We start from the raw sequence: 23,006 nt of genomic DNA on the forward strand, positions 1-23,006 counted from the left end.
GCAAATCCTGCTGAAAGGTGTAGTGCAGTTCAGTAATTGGTACTTTGAAAAACCCTTCTGTCATTTTACAAATCACTTCATGCTGCAGTATACTACAATAAAAAGCTTATTGTTTGTACATTATGTATTGCAGTATGCTTTTTTAACCTTTTTTGTGAAAAAAACTTTTCCAAGCACGTAACTTTATTTTTAGCAAAATACATGCACATTTCAAGATGTGCAACAGTTTAAAGAGTTGCTGTGTGCTTGCAATAAGAGCGATACAGATGTTTTAATACATTATTAATTTAATTTTTAAAATGTTTTATAACTTCACAATGTCTCTTTTGTCTGGTGCTCAAAGTTATTTTGTGGTGTTTCTATATAACACAGAAAGCTAACCTTAATATCAAATGTAAGAAAACCTGGAAATATCAGAAGCAGAATTAGTTTATTGGAGATTTTTCCCCATGGGTATCCTCTGTGATATTGGTTAGAGAGGATATTGGTTAACAGTTTACAACAGTAAAGTAATTTAAAGGTGAAAAGCATTCACCATCCCCCACACCACTTCTATTTAACCCATCTTTATATGGCAGCAATATATAATACCAAACACCGCTGTTAACATATCGAACTGCCTGCATCTGAAATACCTTATATGGTTTCTGTCAGATTTTGAAAAAGCAACATGAGGTAAGCATTTCCTTGGTAAAAATGATGACAGGTTCATAAAAGAGGGTGATATCCAATAAATCACACCTCAGATCACTGAAAGCATTGTCATATAACTCTACAGTGTGATCTATTAATATTCAGTTTATAACGATAACACTAAAGAACAAAATTTTAAGCAAAAAAAATGAGTGAAAGCTTATTTATTTTTTATTTCTTGATGCAAATAAGCAATTAACCTATGACAAAAAAAAAACCAACAACAATTAGCCACTGTATTGGTGACGAACCTCATTCAATCAGCACTACCAATAAACCCATTATACCAATAAACCCAGTAAATCAAATTGATTACATTGTAGAGGGCAGAACTCTTCTGCTGGTGATGAAACTCAAAACTCTGCTTTTTATGCACTAATTACCCATACCTACAATACTTAAAAGCAATGCAACCACCTTGTAGTATGATCTTGAACCAGTTGTATCTCCCTGCAACTCAATGAAGTTGCCCAATGAAGCTAAACAGGTTTGAACCTGGTCAGTACCTGGATAGGAGACCTCCTAGGAAAGTTAAGGTTGATCTATTTGGGGCTAAAGCCAACCTATAAAAAAGGTGCCGTCCTTCGGATGAGACACAAAACTTAGGTCCTGACACCTCGTGATCATTACCAATCCCAGGGCGTTTTTTTTAAAGAGAGTAGAGGTTTTACCCTCTGGCCTCTTAATAATCCCCATCTATGAACTGAATTAATAATAATAATAATATGCTCCAGTCCCTGCTTGCATTCAATGTGAAGCAATTACTAACACTCTAGCTCCAAAGCACAATACTGTTTATACATATACCACAGGGTATAATGAAATTCCACCACATGATACATTTCATTTTGGGCCTGCACAGTCCAAGAAAATTAAATGATATATCTTAGGTGCTCTTACTGTTTACTGTAAAACACCAACTTAAAGGCTTCAAGGAGCATTTGTACATCAAACACATACACTCTGGTGATATAAAAAAGGATTGCAATTATGAGTCCATGGCATCCTTCATGCAGCATTAAAATGACTGTTTGCTGTAGACAATCTCAGAGGGGTTCTGCATGCAGGAATTCACCCACTCCAACATATATCATACTTTCATTTTCCAAAGACATCTAAAATATGCAGGTTCAAATCTCACTACTGGGAAAACTAATACACAAGATTTACTGTATGTCATAATAGATCCCAACAGTGCTACCTTTATCTAGCTTCCCAAGGGTTTCCTTCTGCACTTCCAGACTTTTTTAGCCCAAACATTCAGGATTGTTTTCACTCGACGAGTAGGGAGAGAGAATTCTAGCGTATGTATATCATGCCACAGGCCAAACTACTCTGACTCAGAATGGAAAACATTTATTTTGTGCATTCAGCAACTTCTCAGACATGAACCTCTCTTGGCATCTTCAGAACACGCCTCGCTTATGAACAGGATTTCCTAGTACTCTTAAATTCTGCGTTCAGCGGGCAATCCAAGCACATCTCCACTGTCTTTACAGCACCAGCTCTGCAAGTTAACAAAAACAAACTGAATTTGTTACGCTGTGGGTCTATCTCCCCAAACAAGCCAAGACTTATTTTTCAAAGCGTCTAACTTCAGCAACAGGGTCTCCTTTACATTGTTACTATACAAAATGCATTTATTTAATACCATCATATTAAAACGTAGTACAACTGAACTATTAGACAAGTCTGTAATTATAAAAACTACTAATTTTGTAAACAGGCTTATACTGTTGATTGAACACAGAGTAAAAAAAAAAAAGATTTACGATTTGCTACAGATTCAAACTAAATGCCAGCTGATTCTTTATAGTTATTGGATAAACAGTAAACTGGTAATATAAAGCTGTGGTTATCAATACTGTTACCTTCTGGCTGTGCCTTAGCTTGCTCTGAGATCCCACCTCTGTCATACTGCAGCATTACAGCATTTCTTTACTGTTAGTATTCCTGACCTGCAAATTTGGCAAATCAGCACATTTTCCCTTGCTGCTAGTCATATTTTAAAGTGAAAATCTTAGTTCTAAAATTGATTTCCATATATTCTCAAATAAAAAGGAAAGACTCTTACAATAAATAATTCAATTAAAAGGTAAATAATCTTACTGTTACTGTTGTATCGATACATGGAGCTAAGTTGTATTTTAGATACTGGTTCTTTACTGGGGAATAAGTATAAAGTACTTTGCAAAAGTATGCAGACCCTTTAAAACTCTCCAAATAAGTATTTTGGGATTGGTGTCTACCAGCTTTGCACACTGGGTTAGGAGTGATACTGTATATATGTAACATATACACATATGAACATCAACAGAGGACTAGGATTTTCTTTTATAAAACAGAAAGAAACATCAATTATTGTATTCTATCTTGCACCCACCCACTTTTGTAATGGCTAATTGTGTCTTCAGACACGGTGTTGAATGTGAATTTGACCCCTGTACCCACACAGGAGTGCACATGGGCTACTCTGATTCCCCAACTCTTTGAGCTATTCATCTCACATACTACAACAAGGTCTGCAGCCACTTACAGGAGGTTTTGTCCCAGGGGAAGGAGAGGCACATCCCTCATTGACAGTCACTGCCAGCCTCCAGCCACTGGGGAAGGTGGATGTGTTATTTATTTTATGCTGCAAGTCACTTAAGAGAGACTGTTAGGAAATTGATATGTCATACGGCATTGGTCCTGCTCTCCAGCTGTCAGCAATCATTCTGCTTTTGCTCTTTAATTTCTTTGTCCTAATAAAAAAAAAAACCTTACTATCTGATTATTTTAGCACAGCCTCACCAATATTACAACTCAGCTTCCCGAGTCCGGGATGTAAGTTAAGATCCATTGCCGGATAATGATTGATGTTCTTCACCTGTAATAACTTGCGTTGTGAAGGGTCTACGGTGTGACTCAAATTAACCAAAACATAAGAGTCAGGCCAGTCCAGTGCAATCCAGCACCCCACTGAGAATCCATCTACAACTCACACGGCAAGAGTTATCACACATGGCAACCAGTCAGCTTGCTATAACATACCCTCCAGATTTATTCACATTCCCAATGAAATAGGAACTATAAACATCACATGTTAGAGTGTTATTGATAAGTCGTCTTGTGGAAAACAATAATAAAAATGTTATATTGTAAATGTAGTAGCGATGCATGGAGCCAAATCAGATTTGTCATAATAATTGAATTCCTAAAAGAATTCAATAAAAATCCAAATCTACAATAACATTATGAAGAACAGTGAAAGCCTCTAAAACTACAGCTATGCCTCACTGCATGATGATTGTTTATTTGCAAATATGTCGCTGCTATACGTTTAGAATGATTTTGTTTTGGTTGCCTGCCTGGTTCTTTCCAAATATGTTGCTCTGCGATCAACTCATTAGGCTGAATTTGGCACAGGCACAAGCGCGTGGAACTATTTCACATGTACAGTATGTATATTGCCATATTAAATTTATAAATATGCAACATAAAGTATCAACAGCAACAAAAACACCCCAATAGAAGACACTGAAAATAATTGCCAGGCGAATTAAGAAAGGTACTGTACACCACTACTGTACAGTACAACTTCACTCACAGCATAGCTAAAAAAGATTAAATTAGTCTGCACATTATTTCTCTACCTAAAATGGACGTCCAAAGGCAATTCTATCCAGACAAATAGTTACAAATCCCTCTTCATACATGCCAAATCTCATAGTATACTACAGGAGGTGTCTTGCGAATGTAATCCATACTGGAGGAGAATTTATAAAATATTACCTAAAGTGGTGTGAATAAATGTGACCCTAAGGGATTCTGGAATTCAATTATTTCTGACAAATGTGACGTTCCTCTATGCCAGGCCATTTTAAAACTCCATAACTTCCTTCCTTCTTCACTGCATGTGCAGTGGTTTTGAATAAAAGACTAAAGATTTTTAGGATAACAGCATTCCTCATTTGTAAAGAGTAAAGCCACTCAACTGACTTACTAATAATGTTGTCTAACTGGAGTCACTCATTTCCATTTAGTTAGACAGAAAATACATAGTAACCCCTACAAGTGCTGGTCCTCAGAAGGTAAACTGCCAAGGCTAGGCATAATTTTTAACTGTCCTTTTTGTCAATTAATAAGGCATGCATCCCCTAACAATTAATGTATATTCTTAAAGAAACCAGCTTTTTGGAGGCTTCTGTGCCTCTGCATATCCTAGAGTTTACAGATTCCCAGTGTGTTGCTATTCAGATTGCCCAACATGGTACCACCATTAGGCATTTGTAAATTACATCATAATTGCTTAGAGACACAACCAAGCATAATGTGAGGTTTTCTTGTCAATGCATCTAAAATCCTACAACATACAAAAAAACCAATATACTGTATATACAGTATGTATAAATACACACAAAACTGGGGAGCTGCTCATTCTGTTGCTAATGACGCCCCTAGAGGTATGTTTGACAGATAAATGCATGGCCTATCCATATCTCTTTAATTGCATTCAGCTGAAAGATGTTCTGCTTTTTAATGGCCAAATAAGAATAATCCTCCAGAGAGAGAACTCGGGCTGCTTCTCCACTGCAGAGAGAGCACTGTGACTGAAAGAAATCATTGCTCTAGGACTCACCCCTCATGTAGGCCAGTAAAAAACAGTGCATAGACTAAAATACTGCTGCATTAGAATGTATTTTACACTACATGTTATCAAAACCTACGATATAACATAAAAAATAAAAGTTTAGGAATAACCCCTCAGGTCTAATCAAACTACAGTATCTATTAGATTCACACCAATTAAACTAATTTTAATAGCACTACAACGACACCATGTTAACATTCTCCAACAGCAAATCTAATGTTAATATACCATACTAATACCATAACATTGCCATGCTTATAAATCATTGACGCTCAATTAGTTTCATAAATGTTCAATACTGTAGCTTTATTTTACTATTAGTTTTAAAATCTTTACGTGAAAAAATTCTGGCTAAGGTTCTATACCTCAACAATAATTCCAAAGTGTATAAGTCTGAAAGACAGAGGGAGAATCTAGTAAAGCAATTAAGTATGGGCATAATTAATAAATAATAAAGAACATCACAGGTTCTCTCAAAAGGATGGGAGTCTTTCATTTTGTTCCATTGCATGGAATGTCACACTGTTTGATATTTCTTTTTGATTCTGCAGAGTATGTAATTCAGTATCATAGTATTCTGATTGTTATGAAACATCTGACGACACTATTCTGCTGTCAGAAAGAATCAGATAATACAACACACATGAATGTGCACTTGTACTTTTATGTAATAAAAAGATGGCATTACTGACTGAAAATGGATGGGATCACTGATAAGATTAACGTTGCATAAAACCCTCACAATCTGCCTATGTGGAGGAATATACATCTTTATACTGCCATCATTAAGCAATAATTACAGGAATTGGTAGTTGTATTCATTTTTTTAATGTTTTAGGTATTGTATATTTTAGCAGAGAATATACCTTTCCTGAAATGTTTTTTTTAATTTATTTCAGGGTATAATTGCTGAGAGTGACACTAAATTTCAGACATTTCCTAATTGCTCTAAAAAATGCAGACATTACTGCAAACGATCGTTAAAAAATAGTAAATAATTTAAAAATTCCCCAAAGGGAAAAATTATCACTCAAAGGTTGCTTACATCCAGAGCTTCCACGGATTTAATATAACAGTTTTCTCTTGTCATTTATCGCTGTCTTCAGCAGATATTAAGTGTCACTCAATTAACCTGCTGAAGACAGAAGAAAATAAAGAAAAGGTGACCATTCTCTCTCTGCCATGCAATACAAACATCAAGACAAACAAAAAGAAGAAAACAGCTGCTTTCTTTTAACATAAAATGCCGTCTTTGGAAAATACAAAATGCAAGCCTAACTCAGTATGATCCATGTACTGTATTTCTACAACCTTTCATTTCTTACCAGTGACATACTACGTGTAGACCTAAATACCTTATACTCAGCATTTTATTTCACCTTGAGACTTTGAATGACACACAGAATGCTAAAACCACATCCACACTCCACACAAGGAACCAAACACGATGCTAGAATATCTTTAGAAGAAATGGAGTACTTAATACAGGAAAACGTATCTGTAGCAACAGAAAGCTTAGTCTGATAATTTGTAGAACATAATAAATTGAGAAAGACATTTGCAGTATACAACAAAATCAAAGGCAGTACAAAAATGGTTTCCGACTATTTTAAGACCTTATCCACATACTGCACCATTCAATTATATCTCGGCAAAAAAACATCTAATCCAACCTATACATCATGTTTTGTATTTTGTCTTCATTGTATCAGTACCAGTTTATGTTACTGCGTTTGGCTATATTTTGTGAACTTAAAAAAGGAGCTATTTGCACGGCATGCACTGCCTGTTCATGGGCTCCAATTTGAAAATGAAGTATTCTAAACACTCAAGCCAACGTGTTTTGAGAAAAAAAAACTTTCCATATTAAAAATTCATAATTATTCTAATTATTTAAAAAACATGAACGCTTAATTATGACAAATAGCACACATTTGCTGTGGTAAACAAGCATGATGAGCATTACGCTAAGCTACATTACACTAACAGTGGAGGTCCCAACTACCTTTGAATACAGTTATGTTTTTGACTAAATCTGTATAGACTGAAAAACACAGCTTTGGTTTTTCCGTACCTAAAGCATCCTACTAAACGTGCTACTGACATGTTTTACAGTGACTCAACACTAGTGGTAACATGAGGGGTTAGCAGCACTTACCATTTGAATGGGTTTCTTGCGCAGGTCCCTTTCGGTGACCAGTTTCTCCTGGTCTGTGACATACAGGCCCTTCTGTGCAAGGGCTTGAATGACAGCATCATGTCCTAATAGGGGCTTGGCGGCATCACTCTTCAGAATCAGGCTCCCAGCACGGCAATAGAGCTCTGCAGACAGGAGCAGGTTGACCACTGGGGGCTTGATGTGCTCCTGGTCGTACTGGTCTGTGTAGAACGGCTCTTTGAGGTCCTCTGGAACATTGTCTAGAAAACAATTACAAGTCCACACATATTTAAACCAGAGCTGCTGTAGTATTACACACATAAAAGAGTCCAAGCTGCAGTATAAACAGGTTAACACCTTTAGAAAATCTGAAAAGTAACTGGTGTGTCCTTTCTTCTGCCTCTAACTCTACTCAGAAATTAAAATTGAATTCTAGGACTGAAATTTTGTATGGGAGAAAAAAATTCTGTATAAGCACTGCAAGTTGATACAGACACTATACTTTGAGCTTTTGATCTTGTTAATTTCCTGTGAAATGGAAAATGTACTAAATGTCCTAAGTTAAACCCACTTCCATTAATTACAATCAATTAATATTTAAGAATGAACTAGTCAGAACAACCACCTTTCAAGATGATTTCTCAATATTGGCAAGGCCAGGCTAATCTCCTTATTGTTCACTGCACTGCAATGACTGCGCTGGTGACTGTGCACTGGTGACTTGCAAAAAAATGAAGCAGATCCCTTCCTTCTAATGAAACTGGTTTTATTTGGTAAATTTGACAAGATGGACAACACAATGTCCCATAGGACAGATACTTTTAACCAGAAGTGTGTGCAATGCTCTCATACCAGATATTCACCCCAATATTTCTAGGATTTACTTTTTCTTGGATATTGATCAGGTTTGTTGCTGTAGTAGCACTATTATTATCCCTGCATCTTGTGTGATGCTCTGACACAGTGCTCACAGCACAAATGAGCTCTATAAAATAAAAATTGAATTGAATGACTGATTGATAACAACCTATGTTCCTATGTAGTTCCTATGTAGTTTTTCCTATGTAGCATCTCAGATTATGTCAAGTAAAACAATCAGTGCAAAGCCTTACAGCAATACCAGTGATGAAAAAGGAGAAGGAGGATTTTAGCAGCAGGGATATTCAAAGAGGAATTCAAGTTTGTAAAGAGAAGTGATGGTGGTTAGTTGTTTGGCCATGTGATCTAACTCACCCAGTAAAATGATGTCTTGAAAGTACTCCAACCAGAGCCAGAACACATTGTCTATAGATTATATTTTACGATAACTTAAGGCCAACTTGTATTGAAAACAATATATACATAAATGTCTCCAAAACAATAAACAAGAAGATAGCTGAATGCTTATATTTTTTCCTTTACCTGTAGTCAATATTGATAAAATTAAAACTGAAATACAAAAAATGCCAATGTTACCTGTGAAATACTTCACTTTAGCTTATTTATAGCATACAAAATTAACTAATGTATTTAATAGTTACAGGATAAAAAACATTTTATTAATAAACATACAGTACATATTTTAGCATAATGAACATGGTAATTATGTTGTCATGGGAACTATAAGATGCCCCCTATCGATTTCTCTATGATTCCAGCATTTCCAGTTGCAGCTAAAATCCTTTCATTTCTGTTAAACAATTCTGCGTGCTTGTGACATTTCAATGACTTTCAACTCATTTCACAATTTTCACTATTCACAGTTTGCAGTTCAATTTTTGGAAAAAACTCAAAGCAGAGGGTAGATAAAATAAAAATATACCTGAAAAAAATACAAGGGAAGAGACTCCTGTTATCAATCAGGAGTTTGCCAACAGCCTTTTAAATGTATAGATTATATCAACTCTCTATTGAATTGTGTTTTAGTCTTTTTGATGTCAACGAACGCACCATGGTCATGATTAAATTTCCACATTTCTCTAAGTCTTTTTTACAGTGAAAGTGGATGTTATATAGACCAAGGTGCTGCTAGTTTCAAACCGCTCAGACATGGAGTGCTTAATCAGAAAATTACAACAGAAAGCACTGTAACCTCAATCTTAAAAGTAAACAGTTATGACAAATGATAAATAAGGGCCAGTGCTGTGAACTGCTTTACAGTACAAAAAGATATCTTTCGCATGCTATGTAAACAATGGGGAAAGGCGTTAGACGCTTGGACTACATTTTCAAAAATATAAGACTGTGAAAAAGGACATTTTAATATTTTCTCCTGATAGATATAAACTTTTGACTGGGATCTGAAACTAAAGGAAAAGTTTAATCTCATTACACCACTAAACAGCACACCTAATTTAAAAATCTAATCAGGATAGACATGTACTTTTATGCACAAATACCACTAAGTACAAGAAAGTTACACTGCAGGCGTGGCCACATTCCACACTGTGGGTGAAAGATTGCCTTATTCTTTGTACAGCAAAGGAAAAGAGTCCATCCTTTCAGTTTAACTGCAGACAGAATCCCGGTCAGCTTTGACTGTTAATGGTGCCTGTTTCCTCTCCATGTGATCAACAACTCAGTCTCACACAAGAGACTCCATACTGAACTTAAAGCTGCAGTGTGCTTTTCCAGTAGTGTTTCATGCAGCGTACATGCATACTGCAGTCTAGCAAAGGTTGGCCACTTTCTTACAATTAAAGATGTTTTTGCTTACTTTTCGCGAACTGTAATAGCACAAAAAGCTAGTTTGCCTCTTCCCAACTTCCCAATGAGACTAGTGGGATGTGTCAATACAATTGTTCTCTAAGAAAAGTGTGTGGCATTCCATTGTTAGATCCCTTGCTAACAAGTACTGACAAATGCAATAACATCAGGTAAAACAGCCTATTACAGAGCTGAAACAGCTGGTAGTGTGTTTGTATGTAGGAAGGAGGGTGTCATGACATTTCAGCTGCTCAAGAAACACATGTTGTTTATTGTTTTATCTGTTTAAAGAAACATAAACATTAGTTCACTCTATTCATACCGTGGGTGACAAAGATTATAGTTGGATATGCAGTGCAGAGTATAACTGCAAAAGGTACTCTAACAAGAGTATCCTATAGAACTTGGCAAATAATAGATCACAGGGAATCTATCAAACAACAGTAACAGTGGTTGGTCATCAATAAAATGGAGCTGCTTTTTCATGGTCCCAATAAAGTATGAAAAGAGGAAGTCTGCTTATCTTAGAAAAGAGTCTTCACTTTGATTGCATGTTCCAACACAATGACTGCTGTAAATTTTATCCTATTTTAGTAAGCTTTTCTCAAGATCCAGCCTTTAACAGCTTGGCTAATCAAGTGTTAGGGGTAAGGTGCAGAATAATAGGTCTCAGTGGTGCAGTGTGCCTAAATATGGTAGGATTGTCTGACAAAACTATATCAAGTTCAGCTACAAAAATAAACTTATTAATTATCAAATGATGGTGGGCTACCCAAGAAAATCAGAATAATGCTTACCAACTTATTTTAATAAGCATACTCACAATTAACAGAATTAAAATCCTGGTATGATAAGGCTCCTCAATACCTCTACACTGCAATTTGTTTTCTTGGCTACAAAACTAAAATAAGATCAATTTATAAAAAGGCAAAGTTCCTATAAACGATTTTTAAAACCATGCCTTAACAATGCTTTTAAGAGCTTCTGCACATTTGCAAGCATATAAATAAAACAACCAAAAATACATCAGAAGAAATTCACTTATTTAATGAGCTGCAATTTCCATGTCGTCAGAAGCTCAGAGGGACTGGTGACGCACTGCTACAGAGCAAATCAAAGCAAAGAGGAGACAAAAGACATTCACTTTGTGCAGCAGCAAAGTGTATCTGTACCTTTGCTTGAATTCACAAAAAAATTGCTTTGTCAAGCAACGCTCTTCCTCTTTTGATGGCATCAAAAAGGAAATAGCCAGGAAGTAACTTTCACAGGAAAAAAGAATGTTTTGAAAATATAAACTGAACACTACTCTACATTATTTTAAAGCTTAACCTCAGGGTTTTTTTTTATATTTTTGTTTTACCCAGGTCTAGTATAAAGCTCTAGAATTCTACAGCGTGATTTACAAATCAGCTTTATTTTTCTGGAGATACTTTTCTGTATTTTCGACATACTGTATAAGAGGTAATTAAACAACTATTTAAATATGAAGGCCAAAATTCAATCCCATTGAACAGAGCATGTAGCTCAAAGCTAAAAGGTTTTCTTGAGAAATAAATAAAAACTAACTGAAGTCTAATTACAGCATCATAATTAAAGGCAATTTTTTCATGTTTGTAATGATTTTGATTGAATCATCAATAAAACATCTCAAATTTAAAATCTAAATAACCTTAGTTAGAAAAATACAATAAAACACAATTAAATATGTTTCTGTAATTAATGCAATGAATTAACAGCTTACATGAATTAACAGCTAAGTATTTAGCTGCCAATCAGAAAGAACAAAATTACACAATTACTTCTGATGTGACTAGCAGTTAAGATACTCTATATAATATGCACTGAAAGTTTTAAAATACTAAAATATTTGGATATGCTACATTATGCTTGATGAATAAATGCAGCAATTGGAAATTTCCAAACAATACCACTATGCTGCATCTTCTGCAAAACTCAAATTCCATACACAGAACATATTTATCACCTCATTCTTCTAACCATTCCAGCATTTCGGGGCATACTAAAGTTGCATACTAAAGGATCCATGGGCCATGAAGTTCCACAGAACTAATTCTGCCGTAGTAAAGACTGTTGTAATGCTGTAGAAACAAATGTTGCCTGTCTTGGTATTTATGTTATGTCACAGATGTTATGAAACAGCTCTCTCTACTTGTTTCTGAAATGAAGAATTTATAACAGCTGCTTTATAAACATTACAACAAGACTATTAGAGTATGCACATTACTCATGAAAGAATATTTAAAAAGCAAGTAGTCATGAAGAATTTGACATTTTTGTATTAAAGATATTGCTGTGTTCATGACCTCCCTCCTTTCGTGCTACTGTAGCTGATCAAAAGTTGATTATGAAGATGAAGGAATCAAAATGGTCGTCTTTGCATAAGAATAATACCACAACACAGTACAGAATGTTCTACTGCCTAAGACCATAGTTTTATAAATTCAACTAAAACACCAGAAGTGTTATCCCATTGTTATGACTAAAACAGAGATTGATATAAACTACTGTGACCCTTCTTAGTTCAGGTTATAAAATGCAGGTTTAATGGTGTGGTAAATCTAAAGATCACTTTTATCTTGTGATCTTGTGAAAGACATTCAAATATTAGAATGCTTCGTTCTGGACTTGTAAATTGCTCAATCTCACCTTATGGTTCAATAAGATCAAAATTGATGAGACATTTGAAGACTGTTACCCCTACATAATTATGGGGAATATGCGGACCACAGCTTCAGAGAACATAAGAAGTACTGTTTAGTTATTCTGTTTTTATGGAGATCGTAAAATGTAAAATTACAATATTAGTGGGATAAAACACTTATATTTCTTGAATATTGTATATTCAAGAAAGACAAAAGTCTTATAGTCCAATATAGACAAACTAATGACATACCCCAATCAGACATTCAATAAAAGAAAACTATAAACATATCAACCAAGTAGTGCCTCTTTTTAAAGTTTCTGAACTCCTATAAATAAGCTAATTTACTTAAAATGATAAAATGAGAGAAATACCTGATGATCAAATCATTTAAATGTATTTACCGCATGCATTAAGATACTGCTTTGTAACTGTCTCATTCAATGTGTGTCACTGTGCAATACTCAAGCAACATTAAAATTGGAACACAAAATACATCAGATGTATTCCTCAACATTCCACTGAGACATTTTGCATTAAAACTCAGTTCAAATGTTTTTTTAAAGAAAAGTGTCTATAAAAAAGCATTTACTGTATTTTTAATCAATTCATTTGGCTGATCCTACTCCATAATGCCTCATCCAACATATCAGTAATAACCTGTTGTTTTGATCTATCCTGCTCTTTCCTAGACAATAATGGGTGTAAGAAAACAACCTTTTATATCTGGGAAAGTAAAGAAAAATATTTTTTTCTCCAAGTATAAACAATTAGGAATTTGTAACAATATAAGCATCTCACACTGTAATATTTAAGTCAAATAGTATTTAAACATAAAAGGGTAAGCAATGTTTTCAAATAAAAAAAGTCTTAAATTATTTTTAAATTTCTAAATTTATTTCACGACAAACTGCATAAAGAATGTTACAGTACCCCACTGAAAAAACACGCAATCTCGGCAGGATGATTTGAAACTTAATTTGTTTTTCCTGCAGAGGACTGAATTGTTAATACCAGTGACAATTTGAAATAATTGTGATAACTGTGTACGTCTGACTGGGAGGGGTTGCACACGGAACGAGGGGTAGACACAATTGAGATAAAACTGACCTTGAAGTTGAAAAGTGGAAAAAGTGACCGGACTCTAATAATGAATCACGCTCTGATTCAGGATTTCTTTGCGGATGAATCCCTTGAAAATCGACTTTCCAGCTACAACGTGACCCTATTTATAGAAACGTATTTGAATTCAAACGCTCAACGCTACATTTCCCTGGTCCACCTTGGAAACGAAGATCAGAGGATCCTTCCCTGACATTTTCGATGGCAGCATCGTCGCAGATTAAGAATGACTCTGCTTTATGGATGTTACCTCCGTAAAGAAACGCTGAGATTTGTATTTTAAGTGTACGCACAAACCAGTTTCCGTTATTCTTTCAGAAAGAGTTGTACCCTTAATAACCATTTATTTTCCTGTCAACATCAGAGGGGCTCCCTCTATACAACAGAGAGCTAAACCAACTTGATGGTAACCCTAAGTAAGATAGCTAATTCCTCATAATTATAAGGTAAGCAAGGCAGGAAAGTAGCCTAATTTTAGTGCAGTGTTAAAATGTATCTGTGCAACGTATTTGCCATAGTGACAACTATTCGTTTTCATTTCTCGAAGGTCTCCATGGCGTGTTAAGATTAAGGTGAACCTTTTGGAATAGTGCTCATGTCAAGACAATCGTCCTTTTTTGGTTGACCGGCTGGTCGGCCGGCTATGGAAGACCAAAACGCAACAGTTATCACAGTTATGAGTTATCACGTATATCTCTTAAAACACACAGGGTGTGTGAAAATACGCTACAATGTTGGTACGTTGAGTACCTCCGCAGCGCGATTACAGAATTAACTATGGAATGTTTTGTATGCTATAAATTACCAGAATAACCGTATTATTTCCAATTGATTTAAAGTATTCAAATTGAAATAAAAATATTAAAATGTTGCAACTTTGAAACGAGCGAAATGAAAACTTGTTGACAACCCTTTGTAGTTTGATTTATTTAAAAAATAAGCCTTATTAACCATAAATGGATTAGCATCGGTAGTGATGAAAAAGCTTGAAATTAATGTCACATATAATTCCGTGTTGCATTCTCCAACACGTCTAAATTAAATGAAGAAAAGACGCCACCTACCTGTCCCAAAGGCTTTGGCGACCAGCCATGTCAGACTACAAGCTATTTTAGCTCTGGTAAAATCGTAATGATCAAACGCTTTTATGGCTGGAACAATAAAAGTCTTTTTAATCTCCTTGCTGTCAGCTACATCACCCATACTAACACCTTGAAGCGTCGATACCCGTCTTCCGAAACCGATAACTATCAAGCAATGGACGTGGATGACATCCTTCCAATGGAATTTAATGCACCAAATTTGACTTCGTTTGCTTTTTAAATTCCAGTTACTTCCCTCCTATCCAAACAACAGAAAATCAAATGTTTAGGCCTATGTAGCTGTATAAATGGATTCTTCGGTTATATCTCCATCTGATTTTGCGTAGACGATCCGGTGAGCGAACCAAGGCAGCAGCAGTATATCCTTGTAATTTTCATCCCTTCTCTGGCATTGCCCTCTGGATTGTTGAGATTTAAGGAAAATTCGCAAAAAATCTGGAAAAAATGGTCGGGTTAGGGAAATCAGGTTCCCATCCTACACGCGATGCACTTCGTCAGCACAGACATTTCTCTTTCATTTCCATGTTTTTTTTTCCCTTTGGCTTTTTACGTATCCTCTTTTCCTATTCAATCTGTCTTCCCCTGCTTGCTGCGGTTTTCCTGCCGCACTGTCTCTATTAGGGAGCGCGCCCAGTGCGCCTGCGCGGTCCGCCCAGCCACCGACAGAGGGTGGTTATTTCTCTCCGCTTCGTGCTAGGTTGGGCGCAATGTCTGCTCCTGTGAAAATCCATAGTGGGTGTGAAAACCCGAAGAGTATTTGAACTGGAGAATAACGATCTGTCAAATACTGTGAAACGCCTGTGCGAGGCTTCCGACTGTTGTGATACACACTGCCTTCTTTATTGCCCGCATCTAACATTTTTTAATGTTAGATGTTAGATAAAGTTTACCGGCTGTGTTTTGGAAACAGTTCTTTTACACGCCGGTAGACTCACGAAGACAATAATGTTTTTGGCTAAGAGGAAATTGTTGCTTCAGCATGTTTTTCTACCACACTGATTCCAGAAATGAGTAGATTTAGTGCAGAAAAAAAAACGGATCAACACCAACACCACCAACGATAATAAAATTACTATTGTGCACTAATGTAAAGCCTTATTATTATTATTATTATTATTATTATTATTATTATTATTATAAATATTATTGTTATTATTACTATTGTTGTTGAAAGCATCCAAAATGCAAAATATTTTGAACTATTCTCGTTGAAGAATAACTGAAGTATTTCAGAGTTTTAGAGCAAACATTTTTATTGTGAAAAAAGTCGAAAATGTTTAGTTTTAAAGGACGCCGTTAACAAATGTTTATTGGTCTACAAGCAAATACATCCTAAACCCTGCGCCCTTATAAATAAAATATACGACATTAACATTGTAGAAACGTGATTACGTCAAAGAAAAAACGGAAAAAACAGCAACATGTTAACTTTTTTTCCATAGACAATCCAATATTTGCACATGGCTGTTTGCAGAAAAATAAAATACTGCATCCATCAGCGACACAAGCCATAGGAACTACCGTACCCACAACACAACGCGCCTGGACGTCAAGAATACGAGACATCTTTGCTTGGAAGTGAAGTAGCACATCGCTATAAAGCGAAATGAATTTTCTGTACTGTGGTATGCATTATAACGTAAGTACATTACTACAGTTTTATTTTTATGTAGGGTTGAATAGGCAAGACGCAGTTGTTTGCCTAGAATTGAGATTCGAGGTTTAAAAAAACGCATTTCTGAGAGAAAAAATAATTTATGAACAGACATGTCTGCGATAGCTTTCTTCATAATGTAATAATCCTTTTAAAAATATGATATAGATAGGCAGAGACTTTGTAATGCGAGACATAACTGAAAAATATGCAGATCTGTTTGAATTATATGATTCATTTTCTACTTCCTTGTTTATTAGTGTTCGGTTTAGTCAGTTAGATCGGATGTCAATTATATCTTGTAATGTGAGATACTGTTTGAAGCAGTAACGCATTACAAATTCTAGAAAATGTTTTAAAGACATTATCAATTTTCTCGAAAGAGGGATATTTCTTTTTCAAACGGTTTGTTTATTAATTTTAAAAGTCCCCAGTGTGAAATATGTTGCTGATAGTGGTGTTGATAACTGGACATCGGATATGCTTTCATTTTACATTTCAGTTTTTTTTTGGGGGGGTCAGATTCACTACTTTCAACACATTTTTCTGAAAGAAGCTACAAAGACCATTTAAGATTATTATCCGTTTAGGGAGAGTTTCAACTCGACATCCTTCTACCGGTTTTGCACCTAAGATGATACAGAATGATTTGAATAAATAACCCAATACTTTCACGTGTTCTGTGCCAGCAGTGTAGTGTTTCTGAAGATAGTTGGCAATTTTTTTTGTGATGTATGATGATTTGTATCTCCCCTGTTCTGATTACACGTTGTTAATTATTATTAGTGTGATCCTAACGAAATGTTGACAATGTATTCTTTATTGTTTCAGAGGTAAAATGTTTGTTCCAAGATCTCTTAAGGTGAAAAGGCCACCAGAGAGCTCTTGTCAAGCCCCAAAGAAATGTAAAACGAGTCCTGAAGAAGCACATGATGCTGGGAATGAGATGCTGGACTCTCCGATCCCTTTTCAGGGAATCACGCCTTGTGCCCCGGCTCTCACATACTCTGATAAGCAGGATCAAAGTAATGTGGAAAACCCAGAGGAGAAAAGCAAGAAAGACACAGCACCAAGGACTGAACACCAAGCTGAGCAAGAGGAAGAAGAGCCTGTGAAGTCTTTCAGACACAGCCAAAGATGGCCAGAACCTGGGGAACCAGTTTGTGTTGTATGTGGTCGATATGGAGAGTATATCTGTGACACAACTGATAATGACGTATGCAGTTTGCAGTGCAAAGCGGAACATCTGGACCAGATGGGGGTGGAACCTGGGACAGATGTGGGTTGCGACAATAAACCTGAAGAGGAAAAGGCTTTATTTTCGACATGTGTGGATGATGGGGACGATGGCGAAGGGGAGATTTGCTCTTACAAGGAAGATGCTTTTATTTCAAGTCTGACGGAGGAGCAAGTCATGAGACTGAAGCAAGAACTGGGCATCGTGGTGCAGGGACAGGGGGTCTGTAGGCCTGTTATAGAGTTTGAACAGTGCAGCTTCCCTCCAGTCCTCAGTAGTAATCTGAAGAAGGCAGGGTATGAAGTGCCAACCCCTGTTCAGATGCAAATGGTTCCTGTTGGATTGGCAGGTCGAGATGCAATAGCTACTGCTGACACAGGCTCTGGAAAAACAGCCGCCTTCCTGCTTCCAGTTCTTGTACGCGCGCTGGGGGAGGTAAATTGGAGTTCACTTGCGTGTAGGAAGGGGTGGGGTTGCTGATTAACTCCAGAGCTCCCTGAGTAATTACTAGGTTTGCTCTCTGAACTATGTTGCCTTTTATCTTTCATGGTGGATGTTTGAAAATACTCTTATTGCACACCAAAGTGTTCAACACATGGAGCTCGTTTGTATTTCAAGTTTTCGTTGTGAACTTTTCAACACAAAAATAATTAACCATTAAAGCAGATATAGCAGTTACAGTCTCAGAATTACAATTTTTTATTATTGCATTTGGCCTTTTGATCAGAAAGTGACTAGGATAATAGTAGTTGGTTTATAAAGAAGTTCAAAGTAGGAGGCAGGGAATAAAATTTGCACCGCATTGTGTCTGTTTTGTCAGTTATTGACAACAGCATGTGGTTTTGCATTTAGGTATTCCGTAGTAAGTTTCATAATTTAATTTTGTTCTTCACAAAGAAATTCTAATGACTACACATGAATGTGCTTTATGTTACTTGTAATATATGTTGATCAGAAAATTACATTTGTTTGCAAAGATGTAATTTTACAAAACTTACATGCAATACTCTATGGGTTTAGTGTAACACTTGAAATGCTTAGCATTTAATATCTTTACACTCCTTCTTCATAACTGTTATATTTTTCTATCTGTAGTTAAGCCAACCTACTGAATTGCAATTGGTTCCTCTCTCCTGCTCCCTTGATGCAGTTTGAACTAATTCAAAAGCTCTGATCTATATTTGCCTGTGGCTGTACTAAATTCAGAAATTAGAACTACAGTATATTATGAAGTAAAAAGTATGCACAGTAAAAGTTTGCATTAATGTGTCTCTTGATTAGTTTTACTGTGGAATATGTTTTTTTTATTCTACCTGGGAATAAATGTGTCCATGGCTTTTATTCAACATAAGGTATATTACAAGTATGATATAAAATATGAATTTTTATCTTGAGTGATGCTTTTAATGTGTCTTTCCAGAGACAAGCATCCTCTGAATATGGTCCAAAAGCTCTCATCCTAACGCCTACCAGAGAGTTGGCGATACAGATCGAGAACCAGGCTAAAGAGCTTGTGATGGGTTTACCCAACATGAGAACAGCACTGCTAGTTGGAGGCATGCCTCTGCCTTCTCAGCTCCATAGGCTCAAGCAGAATATCAAGGTAAGGGGTTTGGGTGTGAAAGATTTCCCAAGGATTGCAGTTTTCCAGTGAATTCTCTGTTGCCTTTCTTTGTCAGCTTGTTTTTCCTGAATTGAAATAAACTTGTGGCTGTTTTGTTATCCCGTAGATTATAATTGCCACTCCAGGGAGACTCTTAGAGATTATGAAACAAAAGGCAGTCCAGCTCAGTGGAATAAAGATTGTAGTTGTTGACGAAGTAAGTACACGATGGCTGATGACAGGAATTGAACTAGCTGCCAGAATGTTGAAGCTTGAAAAGTTAATCTATTATTTGATCTTTTTTTTTTTTTCAACCAGGCTGATACCATGTTAAAAATGGGGTTCCAGCAGCAAGTCCTGGATGTCTTAGAACAGGTCCCCGAAGACCATCAAACTCTGTTAGTGTCTGCCACAATTCCAGCTGGAATAGAGCAGCTAGCTAACCAACTTACACAGAATCCAGTCCGAATAACCATTGGAGATAAAAACCAGCCGTGCTCCAATGTCCGGCAGATAGTCTTATGGGTGGAAGAACCTTCAAAGAAAAAGAAATTATTTGAAATTCTGAATGTACGTTTCCATTTCTTTTACTGTTAACCGGGTGAGCTCTTGTTGTTTGACAGTTAACATCTTTACAGCTTCCCTTCATTTACAATATGTAAAATGGTCAAAATGAATTTTAAAGAAACAAAACGTTAGAGGTTGTAATAATTTTAAATCCTGCATTTCCCTTATAATTTTTTTTGTTTAAGTGAAAATGTCTTGTATGAATATTTTATATATGGTAGTTATTTATTAATGTGATTCTTTGTTCATAATGTGGAGCATGCAGTTCACAAAGTGGAAAATCCTGCTGGTCAGAAGGAAAATGCACTAGACCATATTTAGCAGATGTGAGATTTCTCCCCCTCAAAAGGAAATGGGTGGGACCAGCAACTCAGTAAAACTTCTCCATGGAGCTTATCCAAGAGCTAAAAAATAGTACATACACTGTGACAGTGGTGCAGGAAATTAGCTATTAAAATAAGCATTATAAGACACAAATTCTTTAGCTAATCACTGTGTTTTTGACTACATTATACACGGTAAGTAATACTGTACCTGTTGATACTAAAATTCCTAGATTAAATGTCTTCTTTTTTTAATTCATGTCATATGTACAACATATTTTAAACAACCAAACAAATAAATGTTTTACCTTTAAACATAAGCTGAATTGTACAAAGTGTATATTTGTGGACAAAATATGGATTTTTAAAATCCCTTAAGGCATTGAGTGACATGATGGATTCTTTAAACCACAGGACAGGAAGCTGTACCTGCCTCCAGTGCTGGTGTTTGTGGACTGCAAACTTGGAGCAGACCTGCTGTGTGAAGCAGTGCATAAGGTTTTAGCTCTGAATACAGTGTCGATTCATTCTGACAAACCCCAGTGCGAGAGGAACAGTATTTTACAGGTGAGTACCAGTTTTAGATGTCTACAGTGAAGATTTATTTTCCACAGGGATCCAATTATGTCAGATGCCTGTGGACTTTTGTGAATGAAATGTGGTGGAAATGAGTGTAGTGGGCATTGCTGCCTCATGGAGCTGTGGCCCTGGGTTCCAGCCCTGTATGTTCAGCATGGGTTCCTCTGGGTGCTCCAGTTTACTCCCATGGTCCAAAAACATACTGGAACATAGTAGATTCATTCTCAGAGGCCCAAAGTGTCTCGCACTGTCTCAGAGGCATAAAGTTAAAAATGTGTGTTGTGTGTTTTCCATCATATTTGTCTCCCGCTTCAACACATCTTCCTGAAGATTACTGTAGTAATCTTTTACTGTAGATAATCTTTACTAACTGTGGGGATCTCATTTACTCTATGCAATATAGTGATATGGATCTTGACTTTTTTTTTGCATACTTCAAACAGGGCTTGCTTCAGGGAGATTATGAAGTGGTGGTCAGCACTGGAGTACTGGGCAGAGGACTTGACCTTGTTAATGTCAAGCTGGTGGTAAATTTCGACATGCCTTCCAGTATGGATGAATATGTTCATCAGGTAACAGACTGTAAATTAATTTAATGTTTTTTTTGTCATGCTGCAAGTGTTCACCGGGTTCAGGAATTTTAATACGCACATTACTATACCTGTCAACTAATAAAGAATGATCAATTTTGATTAGCACTAGATGATTGATCAGAGTATTATATTTTTTTGCCATACTGCTTGTGGTTGTAGAACAACATTATGTCTCTCATCTTCAACATCCATGCATTTCTTTAGCAAATCCCCAGGCCTTTAAGAGGTAGGACACTCACAAGTGCACCTTAGTTTTGGAATATATTATTTTACAAGTGGATTTCTCTTTTAAGGTGGGGCGAGCAGGAAGATTGGGTCACAGAGGAACTGCCATTACTTTTGTGAACAATAACAACAAGCGACTGTTCCTTGATTTGGTGAATAGAGTGAAGCCAACGGGCTCCCTGCTCCCTGCACAACTCCTCAATTCGCCACACCTTCATGAGCAGCGGAAGAAGCAGAATCAGAGAAAAAAGCAGGGTGAAGAAACCATTGTCACAAAGGATAACCTGATCGACATTATCAGAAGACATGACAGACGCACTGCTAAGAGATAACTGAAAGATCTTTCAATGATGCATTTTTGCCAGACATGAACAATAATAAAATGGTTGTGGACCCACATAATTTAACATATAATTCTTTGCTTTTGCACAAGAAAGGTATCTGGAATTCTTCAGCAGGATTAGTGGGTGGACAACAGGATTGAGATACAAAGTACTAGTTTGTCAACTGTCCTTGAAAGGAACAAAACACTTTTTCCTGAAACAAGCATTGATAATATGTTATTCCTTCAAATGATCTATTTCCTATATATCCTGTGTATTTGGAGCATGAGTTTAAGAACTGCTTTTTATGGTGTTGGTGACATTCATTCATCGAATGACGCTACACCTGATGATATTTTTATAGCTAAGACGGTACTGAGAGTAAGAGTTAGTGTTTTGTACTGTTCTCTTGTTTATAATCTTAAAAACGATATAGTTGCTACTGTACGTTTTCCTAAATGCCTGAAGCCGAATAGAATATTTTTGCACAAACGCTGAGAATCATGCCATCTAGCAGAAGACTAGTATTACTGCATTGACTAAAATAATGTGGAAATACTTATGGAACAAAAGTGACCTCTGGCGGATAGTGGATAAAGCAACCGTCAAAAAAGGTACCCTCGAAATACAAATGACAATGTGGAAAGAGATTATTACATTTTTATGCAGTTTTGTTACAAGTTGTCAAGTTTTTATAATGATTCCACCCTTCGGTGTCTTCTGGTTAAAATAATTTAACGTTAACGGTAATAATTTTACTTTTGCGAATAAAAAATGCACAGTAATTTAAGAGACATTTGTTGATGTGTGATTTAATTAATGCTGTAAACTGTAGAGTAATTTGCA

General features: G+C 36.2%; 2 protein-coding genes across 8 annotated transcripts in view; one reads left to right on the forward strand and one right to left on the reverse strand.

Moving 5' to 3' along the window:
• camsap2a (calmodulin regulated spectrin-associated protein family, member 2a) overlaps positions 1-15,692 on the reverse strand; it is a 52,227-nt gene extending 36,535 nt beyond the window's left edge. For all 7 annotated transcript variants that reach the window (XM_015355578.2, XM_015355579.2, XM_015355575.2 and 4 more), the window contains exons 1-2: positions 15,018-15,692; positions 7,485-7,744 (exon numbers count right to left, since the gene is read on the reverse strand). In XM_015355578.2, coding sequence (XP_015211064.2) covers positions 7,485-7,744; positions 15,018-15,156 — 399 coding nt within the window. In that variant the 5' untranslated portion in view covers positions 15,157-15,692. The remainder of the gene's footprint in view (positions 1-7,484; positions 7,745-15,017) is intronic.
• Positions 14,056-22,956, forward strand: ddx59 (DEAD (Asp-Glu-Ala-Asp) box polypeptide 59). Its single transcript, XM_006634953.3, has 9 exons — positions 14,056-14,399; positions 16,499-16,695; positions 17,542-18,382; positions 19,368-19,550; positions 19,678-19,767; positions 19,869-20,120; positions 20,855-21,007; positions 21,463-21,591; positions 21,906-22,956. The coding sequence occupies exons 3-9, from the start codon at positions 17,549-17,551 to the stop codon at positions 22,167-22,169; spliced, it is 1,905 nt and encodes a 634-aa protein (XP_006635016.2). The 5' UTR covers positions 14,056-14,399; positions 16,499-16,695; positions 17,542-17,548; the 3' UTR covers positions 22,170-22,956.
• The last annotated feature ends 50 nt before the right edge of the window (positions 22,957-23,006 follow it).

This window comes from Lepisosteus oculatus, chromosome 9, assembly GCF_040954835.1.
Source record: "Lepisosteus oculatus isolate fLepOcu1 chromosome 9, fLepOcu1.hap2, whole genome shotgun sequence".
Classification (NCBI taxonomy): domain Eukaryota; kingdom Metazoa; phylum Chordata; class Actinopteri; order Semionotiformes; family Lepisosteidae; genus Lepisosteus; species Lepisosteus oculatus.

Excerpts from the sequence above, each read along its gene's own strand:
- ddx59 (XM_006634953.3), top strand. The coding sequence starts at position 17,549 with ATGTTTGTTCCAAGATCTCTTAAGGTGAAAAGGCCACCAGAGAGCTCT. Across the intron at positions 19,768-19,868 it reads AGATTGTAGTTGTTGACGAA|GCTGATACCATGTTAAAAAT; the intron begins GTAAGTACACGA and ends TTTTTCAACCAG. Across the intron at positions 20,121-20,854 it reads AATTATTTGAAATTCTGAAT|GACAGGAAGCTGTACCTGCC; the intron begins GTACGTTTCCAT and ends TTTAAACCACAG.